Below are 16,406 nucleotides of genomic sequence, written 5' to 3' on the forward strand. Positions count from 1 at the left end.
TCCATATTTCATCCCTCGGGAGCACTTTTCCCCATCGCCCTGATATTATATTGTATATAATCGCCGACCTCCGCGGCAGGATTGTTAGCACAACGCGCTACAACGCCAGGAATCCCGTGTTCGAATTCCGGCTTTGGCATGGGAGTTCCTTGTGAGCGTTCCTTCATCAGTTTCATATCATTACTCATCCTCATCGTCGCGATTAACCAAAATCTGAAAAAATCGACGCTTAATAACAAAAATTAAATTAATGTTTTGAGGAATTTAACTGCGACTGGCTACTTGTAATACAGTAAATAGTAAATAACTAAATAAAAAGTTACTTTACGACACTTAAATTATTAACTTTAAATACATTTGGCAGTTATGCGTTTTCTCTGGATGCTAAGGTGAAAGGATTTTCGTGCAAGGCAAGGAAGCTATGGCTTCGAATGCTAAATTTAGAACATCAAGGCTATATTGCATTAGTGTAAGAGATCTTTGTTTCACCGTTAAAGCAGTGAATAGTATGATTGCTTTTCTAATAAAGAAATGTTGATTTATAAGGAAATGAACTTTCTAGTTTGATAAGAGAAAGTTTTTGTGGTAGAGAGAGTAAAATGAAATGAACTTTCATTCAAGCAAAATCCATTATTTTACATTGTTGTAATAACATACATGTACGACGATTTTTATACAAGAAACATGAATAAAGAAAATTTTCTGCAGAAAGTAATTGTAAAAGTAACATAGTTACTTGTGAAAATGAGTAACTTTTACTCTGTTACTTCCTTAAAAATAACTTCGAACGCTGATGGTTTTTGATGAACATAGAATGAGCTGGCATTATTGCAATGTATTCGTTATCGGTTTTATCGAAATTACACTGCTGCAAGGTGAAGGCGAAACATTGCTAATACTCTTTAAAGTGAAAATATCAGATATGCTACCGTTAGTTACCAAAATATTTGGTCAAAATAAATCGAATTTAGTAAAGGCAACCAGTTTTCTTTATGCTTACCAAAACAGTTTTTCTTATGTGTAGGATTATCTAAACATTTTAACCGGAAGTTCCAATTTCATGCATGTGGCTGTGTTTTCGCTTAATTGCAAAAATTAGCTTTTCTGTCTATAATGTACAACAATATTTTTTTGAATAAGAGCACAGATATGATATGAATGCATCACTTATAATTAGTATGCTAAGTATTATACGTCTTTGATTACTATTATTATTAGATACAAATGAAGGATGTTGAAAATTTTTATTTAAAATACGTTTGTTGTTGAGTTACTTCAACTTTGTGTTGTGCGATGTAAAAACTGACATTACCGAGAAAAACTACATTTATTCTGGCAACTTTCCAAATACAAAGAACATTCAACTTTGCATATTCTGAATCAGTTTTTCAACTTTCTTTGCACAGACTATTCCACGGTGACAGTCGTTTGCTTCTTCTTTATCTAGGAGGCAGCACCTCACTATATAACAGAATTGGCAATTTCTTTCTCGAAAAAATGTTTTAAACAAATAAAAGGTTTAAAACATAATGCCAAGACGACTTATTTTCTTAGAATAATGATTAATAAGGAATCTCTTAATAATCCAAGGTAGGACTATGTTCCTAGTTACAAAGTAAACGCTTGACTAACTTCTTAAAATACTTATTTTGTTAATCTTAAATCTCGCATATGCGCTGTTCAAGAAGCTTAAACAAATCCACAGTTGCCAGGCCTCATTCTATCCACGTGGTAACTACTCTGTTTTCCGAAATACATTTTATCGTGAATGCCACAAAATATTGGTAGTAACAACTATGTGTAGAATATTAATTATGGAACAAAACTGTTTCATCGATATAGTATTCAGTTTTTTAAACACTTATAAAAAAACATAGCCAGGTGTTTTAAAAGTGGCCCACGAGTAGCCCTACTAATTTCTTTGTTCATTGAATATACATTTTCAGCCACTGAACAGATTTCTGTGCAGGAATGAATGAAAATACCAAGTTACAAAACACGCAAATAACCACAGACTATCAAACATCAAGTATCAAAATGTGTGTGTTTAAACGTATAAAACAAGTTGTTTCAAACATGCCAACCCAGCTATGTAATATATAGTTGCATTTTTCTAACATTTTGAAGAAAAATACTTCGCATTACAGTTATCGAGAGGAGAGTGTCTTTTCCATGTAACATCACCGCCCCCTGTGTTGATATGCTCTACAGAAAACGCAGCAACATTCCTAAATTGTTTGGAGTAGGAGCGTTAGCCCGGAGGGAGGGGGAAGCTGAGCTTGGAATTCGAAAAACGAACCTCGCTTCTTCAGTCAGAGCCGAGAGGGGATCAGAATGGATAGAACGAAGCTCTCTCTCGACCTCCTGCAGAGTCTGTGAACTCTGACCACAACCGAGCTTTCCAGGTCCTCATTAATGTCTCATTAACAGACGACATGACGTCGCTTCGAGTGGCTGGCGAGCGACTCTGTCAAAATCCCGCTCTTTTCATCATAAAATATTCACACACATTCAGCGCAGTGTTGCCATATGGTGGGAAATTTCCCTCACTGCAGGGAAATTTAGATGGCATTTTAAGGAAAAAAGGTAATATGAAAATATCAAAATTGTAGGGAATTTGAAGATTTAGAACTATCATATATTTTTTTCTCTCCAAAATAATAATAATTTCGACTGGGAATCATTAATATCTTCTCATTATTTAATTTTTAAAATTGTTGTGCCTCCTAATAGCATAGTGTCGTCGCCTTGTAATCAAAAATTTCCGGTTTCAATACCATGTGGAGGCACAGGGTTCCTATTCCTCTTTAAAACTGTAGGTCCAGTCCCGATTAGCCTTTGTGTCCATATTGCGGATTTAAAAACAAACTCAAACAAACAAATGAAACCATTTCCATAAAATTTTTCATATTGTGGATAACTTCCCAAAGTGTACAATTTGCTATCATTAATCTTCATTTTGTTATTTTCGTTCATTCAGTCAGTCCTAATGTTTCTGCAGGTTGATGTTTTATATTGCTAGGATATTATTATTATTAATTAACTCTCTAGCCTTCTTAAACCCGAAGGTTTATGGCTGCAGCCTTCCACATAAACCCTCTCCTGGCGAAGATCAATCCCATCTTTTCCATTCTTGCCAATTTCCTTTAGGTCCATCTCAACGTTATCCCTCCATCTTCGTCTTGGCCTTCCTACAGGTCTCTTACCATCAGGTTTCCCAACAAGAATCCTGTAAACTCTTCTTTCCTCTCCCATTCGTGCCACATGGCCTGCCCACCTAAGTCTTCTTGATTTAATCATTCTAATAATATCTGTACATGAATACAAATTATGCACTTCTAAATTATGTAACCTTCCCCACTCGCCTGTCTCCTCATCCCTTTTAGGTGCAAATATTTTCCTAAGGATTTTATTTTCAAATACTCTTAATTTATGTTCCTCTTTTAATGTAATGGACCAAGTTTTGCAACCATATAATACTACAGGCAAAATTACTGTTTTGTATATTTTAACTTTTAGTTTTATAGATATTATACGATAAGATAAAAGTTTATGAAGAGAAGAGTAACATTTCCTGAATTAAGTCTGCTTTTTATTTCCTATTTAATATAATTTTCATTTGTTAGTATTACTTTTAAGAACTTGTATTTGGAAACTGGTTCAAACGAGTTGCTCTCGATAATAAAATAAATAATAATAATAATAGTAATGAAGTTTTGTGACAGCAGTTTAAATTTTTCTAATATGAATAGGGAAAAATTAGATGGTAAAAGGGAAATTTTGTACCAGGGAAAGGAAACTTCTGCTCTCAGCTTCTGGTAGTTGTATACAGAGAATATTGCAATGAAATCGTACAAGAAAATCGTCTATATCTCGGCTTGTTCCTTAAATTTCTCATACTTTTTCTACTTCTCAAAACACGAGTTCGTTGAGGACTCTGGGTTAAAAAGGTAACTCCAGAACTTGTCAGCGTAATGCTTTCGGAATTTATAGTTCGGAAACTACACGTTACAAAAAAATGAGGGCGCGGCAAAAAGGGGAAAAAAATATGGCCGCCTCGAGGCAAAAGATGGAAATAACATTTTGAGGGCACGAGCTGGGATTTGACATTAACACAGGGAGACTTGACGTAGCATTTCATCATTTCGTGAACCCAATGTTGTTTTCAAATGTTCCCCCCCCCTTCCCCTCAAGAAACCTGCGTCGCTATGCGTCGTTCTTTTGTTTTCCGGTAGCGAGCAGCGTTCCCGCGCTTTTTTCCCTTTTCTTTGTCTTCTTCCCCCCCCTCTTCCGGCTTGTCTCAGGGGGAAAAGGTGGGACGAGGTTGGAAATGTGTTCGGCGGGGGAAATAAGGAAACTTTTATTACATCACAAGTCTCTTTGCGGGGGGGCAGACCAGGAATAAGACAAGAAGGGAACGGGAATATTGCATTATCTATTAGTTTTGCCAGGAAGGGAGGGACCGCAAATCACAATTTATCCCGTCTTATGAACTCCCAGGCGTACACAATGGATACCCGAAGAATCACCCTTGGCCAAATATTGGGGATGACAGCGAACGGGCAATTTTAGCCCCATTCCTTTTGCGTTTCACCCCCGGCGCTGTTCAAATGTAATCTCTCTCCCTCCCTGATCGCAGGAAAGTCGTGTTTTCGATTTCGTTGTGTTTTTTTTTTTTTTTTTCCAGTTTCTTGTGTTGTTTTGGTATCCTCCACTTATTCCAACTGTGTGTGGTTCTAGCGAGCCCTCACTACGCGTCTGCATATTGAAGAAGTTACTCACATAGTTTACGCACACATAAGTAAATCAAAACATACTTACAGAGTTTGTATGCTACGCAGAGTGTCGAACGTTCCATTGGCAAGCGACTGAATGTTGTTATCGTACAGAGACCTGTAAAAGGAACAAACATTAATGAGCGTGGATTGAGATACACAAGCGCTGCCGAAATTCTCATGCAAAGTTGCTTTAAATATTGATCCACTACTACAGTGTGTAACAAAAGTCCGGGAACATTTTTAAAAAAATATTGTAGCCAAACGAGTAGCATTACAAAATAACAAAGTACTTCATTTCAAAGAGTAAAGTTGTAAGTTTTTTCTCATTGCAGGTGTTACGTGTAGTTCCATATATCGTCGCTAGGCGGTGTGCTAATCAAGATGGCGCTTTACGCAGCTGAGAAGGCTTTCTGCGTGCTAGAATGACAAAACAAAGAGTGCAACGGATGATTTTTTTTATGGGGTTATGTAAAGGAGCATGTATATGTCCCTCCTCTTCCACGTGATGTTGTGGAACTCAAAAGGAGAATTGAACAAGTAACAGGCACAGTTTCGGAAGACATGTTGGGCCGTTTGTGGGAAGAGTTTGATAGGGTGTTTGTAAAGTGAGTGTTGTTGAAAAAACTTACAACTTTACTCTTTGAAATGATGTACTTTGTAATGCTACTCGTTTGCCTACAATAACTTCACGGACTTTTGTTACACGCTGTATTGGTGCATGGCAACATTACGAGAAATCTATAGAAACTACGGTTATAATAAGAACTTGAAACTAAATCTACAAAATAATGTCATCCCTAGGAATAGTCACATAGTTTACAAAATTCTGAATCTGACAAAGCTAGAACAAGGAAATGACAATTATAATCTGGGTGGCTACTCTAGGACCATAACAAAATTCAAGTATAATTCTCGGTTTTCAAGGCGAACTTTACAAAAATTCAAGGATACAAGCACATGTTTTCTCTATTTCAACCATAACCTATTACTGCCTCTCACCACCCACACATATACACACACAAATACAGTATATATAAAGGGTCTGGGATATTTCAACGTATCCAAAAATTCTACTTGAATTCAATTAAACAGTGTATATATATATAATATAATATTTAGTTTAGGTGCGGGGTTTACATATATCATTTCACATACTCAGACTCGAAATATGTCTACACCAACACAAGTCCCGAATGCGTGCCCAAGGGCATTTATAAATATGTAGCTATAAACTCAATGGGATTTTTATTAATAAAAGTTGCAATTTTTCACACTTAGGGAGATAAATTCACGCATAATTCCCGGAAATCAAGGAATTCCCGATGAGTTGCCAACCTGATAATGTATAAGTGTGAAAACATTTTCGCCTGATGTCGATTCATCCTTCACCACTGCATTTCTCTGGAAATTCTAGCCTGATTTAATATGTCACATCATCCCCTATCCATTAAAAGTTTTTGAGTTAAATTCAATATAGCGGTCAACGATATGGCGCACCTCCACTTAACACACGCACCCCTGGGCCTAACATGTTTCTATCATGACCAATTGTACCCAGCACAACTCCTTTACATTTTATGGGGGGTTATTGCTGAGTAAACAAAAAAATGATCGATCAGACAATTCGATTATTGATGGCGGGGAAAGAACTTCCGGTTTGGCGAATTTTCCAATGTAAACAAGTGGAATACAGATCGTCACCGAGCTTATTTCCTTATAAAAGATCGGAAACCAAATGGATCACTTGAAATTTTTGAGTGATGTAGAGAAACAAAGGTATCGAGAAAAGACTGGAAATTTCTCGGATCGTTTGGATGCAGATATAAGGGACAATACTAATATTTTCCAAGGCAATGTTGATCTTCTACAAACAGTTTAGTTTTGAAAAGACTTCTCCAGGTTGAAATGAAGCTTACATTAATTATAAACATTTAAATACTTCGATCACAACAGTAAAATAAATAATAGTAATTACTAATTATTGTTATACACTAATACCTAATTAAATTATCCAGCACACCTATTTTCCATTAATACTTTTACATTTCATAGTTACTATACTGAAATACACACATATTGTACAGGGTGGCCCAAAAAGTCTCTTAACACCCTCGGTACAAGGCCACTGCAGCGCGCAACATGGAAATGGTGATGACCAATCGTTATCAGGCCAAAGAGGAACCACATTAACGTCACCCGCACGGTCGGCGGCCATCTTGACGACCGCCATCTTGAATTCAACTTCAGAATTTTAAATGGGAAGGGGGTGATATGATATATCAAATCAGGCTAGAATTTCACGAGAAATGCTATGGTCAAGGGTTTTTTTTTAATATATATCTTTAACCAGTAAAAAGTTATGACTGAATTATTGTACCAATTTGCTCCTTTTCGAGGTGTTAAAAAATGCCTTAAAATTTGTTTAGCGCATCGGTAACGTATCGAGATCAAAGTGAAGATCAAAGTGATGTCTATGGAGAGAAGTTCGAATGCCATTGCACACGATTTTAATCGGATACATCCAGGAAGAGCTGCGCATTATGAATTTTTGTCGGGAACAATTTACATTGTGACGCTTCCATTGAATTACAAGTCCTTCACAGTGACAAGGCTAACGTTTATGTTCATAAGGAAGTTCATAAACAGAATATGCGACCCTTGTCATCTGATAACTAACTTTGGGCAGAAACTGCTTCACAACGCTCCCATAGTGTTCTGGTGTTCAACCCTATTGAAAAAAAAACTCTGTAAAAAGTACCTTATTCCATAAGCAGAGATGGAAAAACCTGTTTATTTAACAAATCCAAGTAGCCCTAAACATTTAAGGTTCCGTTGATGGAAAATTGACTAACCAATCGTGTTCCACACAGCACGCCACACAATTAACTTACCAGCACTAACCATTCAGCTTTGATGTGTCAAAAATGGGTTATCAGATAAAAAGCATCGAATATTATGTTTATGAACTTCCTTATGAACATAAACATTAGCCTTGTCACTGTGAAGGACTTTTCATTTAATGGAAGCGTCACATTGGTAATTGTTCGCGACAACCATTCATAATGCGCAGCTCTTCATGGATGTATCCGATTAAAATATTGTGCAGTGGCATGCGAACTTCTCTCCCTAGACGTCACTTTGATCTCGATGCGTTACCGATGCGCTAAACAAATTTTAAGGCATTTTCTAACACCTCGAAAAGTAGCAAATTGGTACAATAATTCAGTCATAACTTTTTACTGGTTAAAGATACATAAAAAAAACCTTCACCATAGCATTTCTCGTGAAATTCTAGCCTGATTTGATATATCATATCACCCGCTTCCCATTTAAAATTCTGAAGTTGAAATCAAGATGGCGGACATCAAGAAGGCCGCCGACCGTGCGGGTGGCATCAATGTGGTTCCCCCTTGGCCTGGCAACGATTGGTCATCACCATTTCCATGTTGCGCGCTGCAGTGGCCTTGTACCGAGGGTGTTAAGTGACTTTTTGAGCCACCCTGTAGTTTGTTATTAAGTTTTGCAAGTGTCGTTCAAGAAAGGACTTTAAAAGTTAGAAAAAATACTCACAAAGTTTATATTGTGTGACTGACCCTCATATAAAATGATAATTTTTCGAATTCTGAAAACTGTGGAACCATTTATTCTTTGAATTAAATTGTAGAATATGAAAAAATATCCTGGTTCCTGTATTTTTCACTCTTTTTCGATCTAATGCATATTTTACATTGATTACTCTGTTCGAATACTAGCCAAGTTAACTCTATTTCTGTTATTAGCAATAAAAATAACAAACTTTATGCAACTTGAAATGCATTGTGCCAATTTCCAAAAAGGGGGGGAGGGGGGAGGGGTCGACTGACCTACCGACGCCCATGGAGAGAGCGCTTATCAACACCCAAAAGGCAAATGCCTTATAATATGATTACAAATAGTTCCAACTTTTAAATTTAATCAACACATGTCCGTTAGACAATTATAATTTTCGAGACATGTAAAATATTTTCATTTGATTTGATGAAGTGCCGACTGCAGAGCCTACTTCCTCGTGTTTGTGTCCAATCTTTTCGCTTTACTGCCTACATCCACTGATCTTTCAATATCGGGTCTGTCTGAAAACGATGCATAGATACCCGAGAACAATTGTTTGTTCCCTATCTCATGTTGAAACCAAAATCCACACAAATATTGTCGCCTTTTCCGAACACACTGCCTTTACACCTTTGAATTCAATGTTATTATTTTCAAAACCGGAAGTGCAGTCCCCGCCAGCGCGAAGGAAGCACAGAAATGTAAACATCCGGTGAATAGTGCCCATAGGGGGTGTTAAGGGACTCTCGACTCACCCTGTAATAGCAATATGCTGTACAAAGTATCCTAGAGATAAAACGGTCTAAAGACCGTCATTTCCGCTCCCATCCAACTACCGTAAAAACAAAGGACCGTTTTTAAAAGCATTAACGGTTAAAACATACTTAACGTACTAATTAGTGTAATTTTAATGATCCAATTTTTTAAAATATTTTTATGATGCTGTTAAATGCAATTTATGATAATTCATCTAGCTTTATGAAAGAAAACATATTCGAATTTCAAATTGAAAAGTATTGTTCTTGTACGTCTCAATACTGTACTGTACTGTATAATACTGTACTCAATCCTGTGTATATAGCATGTATGTAGCTATGTCTGAATATAATATTGTAACAGTTTACCGACACCATGTTTACTTCTCATTCTAGCCATAGCACAGAGAAGTGACGTCATAAATGCGCAATCGCACACGCAAAGAACGGTTTCGTACAGTTTTGTGTAAATTAACATGCATACTGTTAAATTTTAACGTTGAATATTTTTACAGTAACTACTAACAGTGTAAATTGGTCCCAATATTGTTAGTACCCTGGAATACTGGAATTTGCAATTTCTGGAGAATAAATTTGATGTTCTTCTGAATTACCAAGTGAAGCTGCAATATCTAAAGTTCTCCCATTCTTTATTAAAAGCTAGTCGTTTCCCTTTTTATGACGCTCTTAGGGAAATTTCTTCGCTGTTTTTTTTAAACCTTAATCCTTCCAGAGTTCGTAGCACTTGCTTCGTATGCACTTTTTTATGGGAGCAGTGTTGCCATATCGAGTGAACTAAATTTCCCTTATCTAGGTACAAAATTTCCCTTTTTCGTTCGACAGGATTGATTGTATGAGTGAAGATGGGAGAAATTTTCAATTTTGTAAAAAAAAAACAAAATACGAGCATTAAGTTAACACCAATTGGGAGAGTAGACCTCCATGGCAGAGTGGTTATCTCAGCGCGCTACGACGCCAGGGTCCTGGAATCGAATCCCGACCTGGGCATGCACTTTCATAATTCATCCTCATCGTCTCGATTAGCAGAAAGTGGTAGAAAAGCTAAGTAAAATAAACGAAATCAATCAAACTATTACTGGGTTAGTACAATAATTTTATAACATAAGCGAAAGTTTTTTTTATTTTTCCAAGTCAAAATCTTAAAATTTTAATTTTATTCCATTTTAAGGAAAAAATTAATTTCACATTTCAAAACAACTTGAATCTTCTGGGATCTTTAAATTCCTTTGTGCCGACTTCCGTAGCTTAGTGGTTAGCATAGCGCGACAAGACACCGGGTTGGAATCCCGGGCTGGGTGTGGGTGTTGTTTGCAAGTAGTGCCCCTTCATCAGTTTCATCATTCATCAAAAACTAACGTAACTTTAAGATCCTAAAATTAATAATTGTAGATATAACACAGTAACATTTTAACCCTACTAACACTTTTCTATGCAAACCAATGATTACTCCGGTCTCCGAATAATCACTGGCTTTTTTTCTGGTATGATATTAAAAGTGCCGTGCTGTTAGCAAACGTGCTCATATCGAACAAGTGCTCTTAGCGAGCACAGTTACGGAAGGTTTTGCAGGTGCGTGCTGTTAGCGAACACGCAAACTTGTCCTGTCTTTTTTGTCCTTGAAAGTGGTCAGCATGCAAGTGTTGCCAGTCATAAGCCAACTTGCGTGGAGAAACACCTCATTGGCTGGTGCCTCTTGACCAGACTCGCCCCTGATCATTCTTCAATCGATTACATTCATTAAAACGAAGTACGGAAATTTGTGTTTGGTGTACGATGGTTACCAGTACCGAAAAGTACGCGAGGCGAAAGGCGTGGTGACATGGCTATGTACGAAAGATAAGAAAGAGAAGTGTAAGGAGTCACTGAAGACAAAAGTCGGAGTTCTATACCCTGTCACAGCTAACTGTGGAGCAAGGCTGCGCATAGCGTCAGAGAAAAGTGGGATATATATTGGCCAGAGCGAAGCAGAAGACACTGATGGGAAGGCAGTCGCTTTCCCCCACTCCACGCTATTTGCGAAGAGACTTGTTTTCGTTTGCCTGCTCCACAGTTAGCTGGGACAGAGTATACATTCGCACGAGCCAAATATAGCTGAAATAGAAGTGAAGAAAAGAGCTGAACATTGTGGGAAACAGGAGAGAGAGGATCTTTCTGTTCCTTTTTTTTAAAAAAAAAAAAAAAGCTTGGGAACAACTGAAAATTGATAATAACATTTACTAATACCTTAGGAAGTTGTACTTTGTACGAAAGGTAACCTAGCTTCATTAACATTTACATTTTCTATGTAAAATTTGATTTTAAGGACGATGAAATTTTCCAATATTTTAACAAAAACTTTCACGTACTTAACCTAAATTGTTGAGGATCCTTCATTTAGTTAATTTCAAACATAAAATGATTATAAGTAGGGACATTGAATTTTCGCGATGCGCGAAGTGTGAAAAAAAATATTCAATTTTGAACATTCTGCACGTAACTACACCCCCAATGATGAAATATCCATGAGTTTTATTCGCGAAGTAATGCGAAATGTGTGCTTTTCCACGAAATGAACGCTTTTTTCGCGAAATAACCGTGAAATATCATCAAATTAAGTAGAAAACACGCAAAAACCGGCAATCGAGGTTGTGCGCGCAAACTGTCGATTTGTAACGAAACGTTTGCCTAAAGTTTCCTACCACTTGCAACTGAAGAATGTTTTATCTTCGATCACATCAGGAAGACGCTGCAAATTGGAATTTCCCATGCACATAATCTCAGTTCGAAAACTTCGCTCCCTGTCAAGCTGCATTCCTTTTCTTCCCCCGAATGTCTACTCAACTTCCAGTTTCATTGAACTTGCTAGCTGTAGCAGCGATAAGATTAGTCTGTTCCCGCACATCAAGGGAAAGAATGGTGTCATTGGTGTTCAATCATGAATGAATTTTGTTTAGGCTATCATCATGTGATTTTCAACATGTGTTTGTGTATGTGCAGTAGTGATTATTTTATTTGTTGGACAGCAAGGATATTCTTTAAATACATACAATGAACAAATCGCTTGAGATATGCAATTTAGAAATGAAGTGATTTTGTGTTGATGTTTTCTTTTTGGTTGGACAGCTGAGTACTTGTGTATGTGTACAGTATATAACAATGAAGTAGTTTATCAATTAGAGCTCTTTTGTATGTTGTTTCCTCTCATGATGAAAAAGTGTGCCAATTTTTTTTCCACCGCTGGTATATACCGCTGATCTAACATTTTATTTACCGCTCTCCTCAGTTTTTATATACCATAAATTTGTCTCCCTAATTCGCTAACAGCACGCACCTGCAAATTATTTCCTTCCGGTGTTCGCTACGAGCACGGAATCATATTAAATCATACCATCATGTAAAAAATTGAAATAACAAATAAAGGATAAAGAACGAAGATAAAAGGGGGAACCGGGAAAATATTTCGCGTAACTGACGTCCCGTTGGGTTTCCCCCTAACTTGTAATAGTTCATCATATCACCACTCATCCTCATCGTTGCGATTAGCTAAAAGTGACAGAAAAGCGACGCTAAATAAAATTAAGAAACACATTTTCCTGTAATTTGATATTTCCGTCTGCGGTTAGGGATATTTCCCTTAGTGTTGCAACACTGCATGGGACTCCTTCCAGAAACCTGGAAGAGGAGAGTGGTGCGAGAGAAACGGATAACTACTCGCTCCTCACTTCACAGCGCAGGTGAAAAAGCCGCCTCTTTCCAAGTTTAATATCGCGAGTAAGTCAAAAGCAAATGGGGGAACACGAGTGATGAAGTAGGGACATCCACGGAACCAGCATGCGAGTGTTTTTTGCTCGATAGATGGGGCAGTGACCTTATGGGATGAATTTTATGTCTCCCGCTGCGAGACTATATGTCTGTACATCACTCGTGCAGATGCTTTTAAACTTATCCCATTTCTGCCAGATCATTCCTTCATCGCATGACTTCCTCCTCAAATCTTAAACCCACATCTGTAGATTAGTGGTTAGCACAGCGCGTTACCACTCCAGGACTCCCGAGTTCGAATCCAAAACTCATCCTCATCGTCACGATTAGCTAAAAGTGCAGAATTGCCAACTAAAATATGTTAATTTAATCAATCAATCAATCAATCCTTAAACGTTCGATGCTCATCGCTAAACGCAACCAAAGATCCTCTATGACAAATTATGGTATCGTCTACAGTGGAGCAAGATTTGCACACATGAAGAGGTAAAGAACTAATTGATTGAGTTGGTGTTTTAAGACCACTTTATGCACAGTAAGGCTAATCGGGACTGGACCTACAGTTTAAAGTTGGATCCGAACCACTACGTGCCTCCACCAGGAATCGAACCCGGGACCCCTTGATTAAAAGGCGGAGAGGTAAAAAGGAAGAAATACTGATACAGAAGCAAAGGAAATTGGAAGATAGGAAGAGAAATACACACAAACGGAAGGAATGGACAGAGAAAGGTAGAAAGAATGAGAAACAGAGAGAAAGACAAAATGAGAAATAGAGCGAGGGGGAAAAACATGGGAAGAGAAGATAGAAACGGATGGTAAAACAGAATGAGACAAACAGAAAGGAAGGAGGAGAAGAAGAGAAAAATAAGGAGGAATTAAAGAGAATAGAAAAGAAAAACAAAATAAGAAGAGGAAGATAAGGAAGGAAAGAGAAAGAGGAGAAATAAAGAAATAAAAACAGAGGAAGGCAGAGGAAAATAGAAAAGTAATAAAATAAAAATTAAAAGGAAGAATGAAATAAAACATGAAAGAAAAGAGAAAGATAAGAAAATAGAAATAAAAGAAAGAATGAAATAAAACAAAAAAGAAAAGAGAAAGGAAGAGAAAGATAAGAACATAGAAATAAAAGAAAGAAATGAAACGAAAAGAGAAATAAAAAAAGAGGAAGAGAAATATAAGAAAATAGAAATAAAAGGAAGAAAGAAATAAAACAAAAAGAAAAGATAGAGACAGAAAAAGAGGAAGAGAAAGATAAGAAAATAGAAAGAAAATGAAGAAAGAAATAAAACATAAAAGAAAAGAGAAATAAAGAAGAAGAGAAAATAGAAATAAAAGGAAGAAATAAAACAAAAAGAAAAAGAGGAAGAGAAAGATAAGAAAATAAAAATAAAAGGCAGAATGAAATAAAACAAAGAAAATGAAAGAGGAGAAATGAGAAGGGAAAGGAATAGAGAACAAAGGGAGAGAGAAAAATATAAAGAAAGGAAGAGAAAACAAAGTATGAAAGAAAATGAGAGAAAGAGGAAACAAAGAAATGGAATAAAAATATAAAAAAAAAACAGGGCAAGAGAGAGAAGATTAAAGAGTAAGATAAAAAGTCGGAAAGAAGGAAATTCAGGGGATTGCGAAAAAATAGCAAGGAAGGAAAATAGATAATTTTAGTACCCAAAATAAGAGTGAAAAAGTAGACTTGAAAATATTTCATCTCCCCCTAAGAGAACGGTAATGCCTCTGCATTTTCCTTTCTTCCTGTTGTATCTTCACCAGAATCGTTCCCTTTTCTCTCTCCATGCTGTGTTAGACATTTCCTTGGCTTCCATTTTTATTTCCATCTCCCCGTTCTTTATTTCCTCGTTAAATCTTTTTTCTCATCTCCCGTTCTTTACCACAATAACTTATTTCGGAATGAAGCTGGTATTAGAACTATGAATGGTACTGGGGCAGGCTGAAATATACAGAATATAAACGACACACACGTGTGGCACTTGAGGGTGCGAGACAAAAGATTAATATCCACAACGAGCGAAATACTAGCGCAGCCTAATTCATCCCTTGTTACGGCTTCTGGAACCCATAAGTGCCTTGAAATGTACGAGGGGAAGTCAGTAAATACGTCGCAAACTGATGCGAGATAGATGAGTAGTTTGTAAAAGTGTCATTTAGATGGCAGCACAATCCAGCTTGATGATATTCAGTTAGTAGTCACTAGATAGCAGACTCGCTCATGGGCAGCTCAACTTAAAAATGGTGATCGTGCTGGAGGAGTGTACGTTAGAAGAGCAGCGTGCTGTTGTGCGTTTCTTGTGGACAAAAGGACTTCCTGCAATATTGGTGGAGTTCATATTGAAACACAGAAACGGTTTTCAAGTCAGAAGCTCAGTATTTTCTTAAATAAACGCCTGTAACCTACTAACTGACTTACCCTCGTATATGTGTGTGTGGAACTGTCACTCTAGACGGAAACCTAACTTTTACGAGGATTGTTCAAGGAAAAGGTTTCCCTATGTTGTAAACATTTATTTCTTAAGTTACAGACAAGAATCAAGTTGCACCAAGTAGCATGGTCCTTTCTCACTTTTCAACATAATTTCCAAGGCGGCACAAGCATTTGTCCCATCGTTGCACAAGTTTTTGAAAGCCATCTGCAAAAAAATTCGGGGCCCAGGGAGCGAAGAACACTTTTCACGGCTGTCTGAACCTCCAAATCAGTGTGAAAACGTTGGCCCTGCAGCTGGGACGTCAGTGCAGGAAACAAGTCACTCGGGGCCAAGTCAAGGCTGTAGGGTGGGTGGTAACCTTTCCCATTTCATTTCTCGAAGTTTATCCTGTGTCAGTGCTGCCGAATGGGGATGCCAGAGCATGGGTGTTGTGGTGTTCATCACACCATTCTCATTTTTGCGAGTTGCCAAAAGTGGCAGAAAAGCGAAGAAAAATTACCCAAATCAATCCAATTATAGAATTATAGAATTGAGCATATGACTATGAAACTTCACACATACGTACCATTCAGTGACCCTGTACTGAGTACTGATGTGAGTGAGTGTCCCATCAATTTCATCAAGTCATCACGCATCCTCAGATTCAGGACTTCCCAACTCAAGAACAATGGAAATTCCAACGAAAGCAGTGCCATACCAGGAACTGGTCTATACCAGTTGAATATTTCGGTGAAATGTCATCCCAACTCAGGACGCGCTAGTAATTCCCTCGGATGAACTGGAGCTTGAAATAATTGACATTACTCACACCTGTGTAACTGCTAACCTAACCTAACCTACAAGCAAAAGTTCTGAAATATATAGTAGAGGCAAGAAGGAACTCCCGTTAAGAACTTCTTCTGCAAATGTAGGCAGTATTTCAGAGTAACGTGCAGTAACGATAAGAACCTCTCAAAAACCGGTGCTCAGCTCTCGCCCTTCCCTCCCGAGGCAGCGGTTCCTGAGTTGGGAAGATTACACTTCAAACATTCCACGTGAATACAATAGTTCCCGAACTGCGACTTTCGCCCGTGGTTCCCGAA

At 37.5% G+C, this 16,406-nt stretch overlaps 1 protein-coding gene across 4 annotated transcripts in view; it reads right to left on the reverse strand.

The window, feature by feature from the left end:
- sli (slit guidance ligand) overlaps positions 1 to 16,406 on the reverse strand; it is a 710,118-nt gene that overhangs the window by 73,448 nt on the left and 620,264 nt on the right. For all 4 annotated transcript variants that reach the window (XM_083142573.1, XM_083142572.1, XM_083142575.1 and 1 more), the window contains one exon: positions 4,822 to 4,893. In XM_083142573.1, the coding sequence (XP_082998699.1) occupies positions 4,822 to 4,893 (72 nt within the window). The remainder of the gene's footprint in view (positions 1 to 4,821; positions 4,894 to 16,406) is intronic.

Source organism: Lepisma saccharinum, chromosome 21, assembly GCF_977018435.1.
Source record: "Lepisma saccharinum chromosome 21, izLepSacc3.1, whole genome shotgun sequence".
Classification (NCBI taxonomy): domain Eukaryota; kingdom Metazoa; phylum Arthropoda; class Insecta; order Zygentoma; family Lepismatidae; genus Lepisma; species Lepisma saccharinum.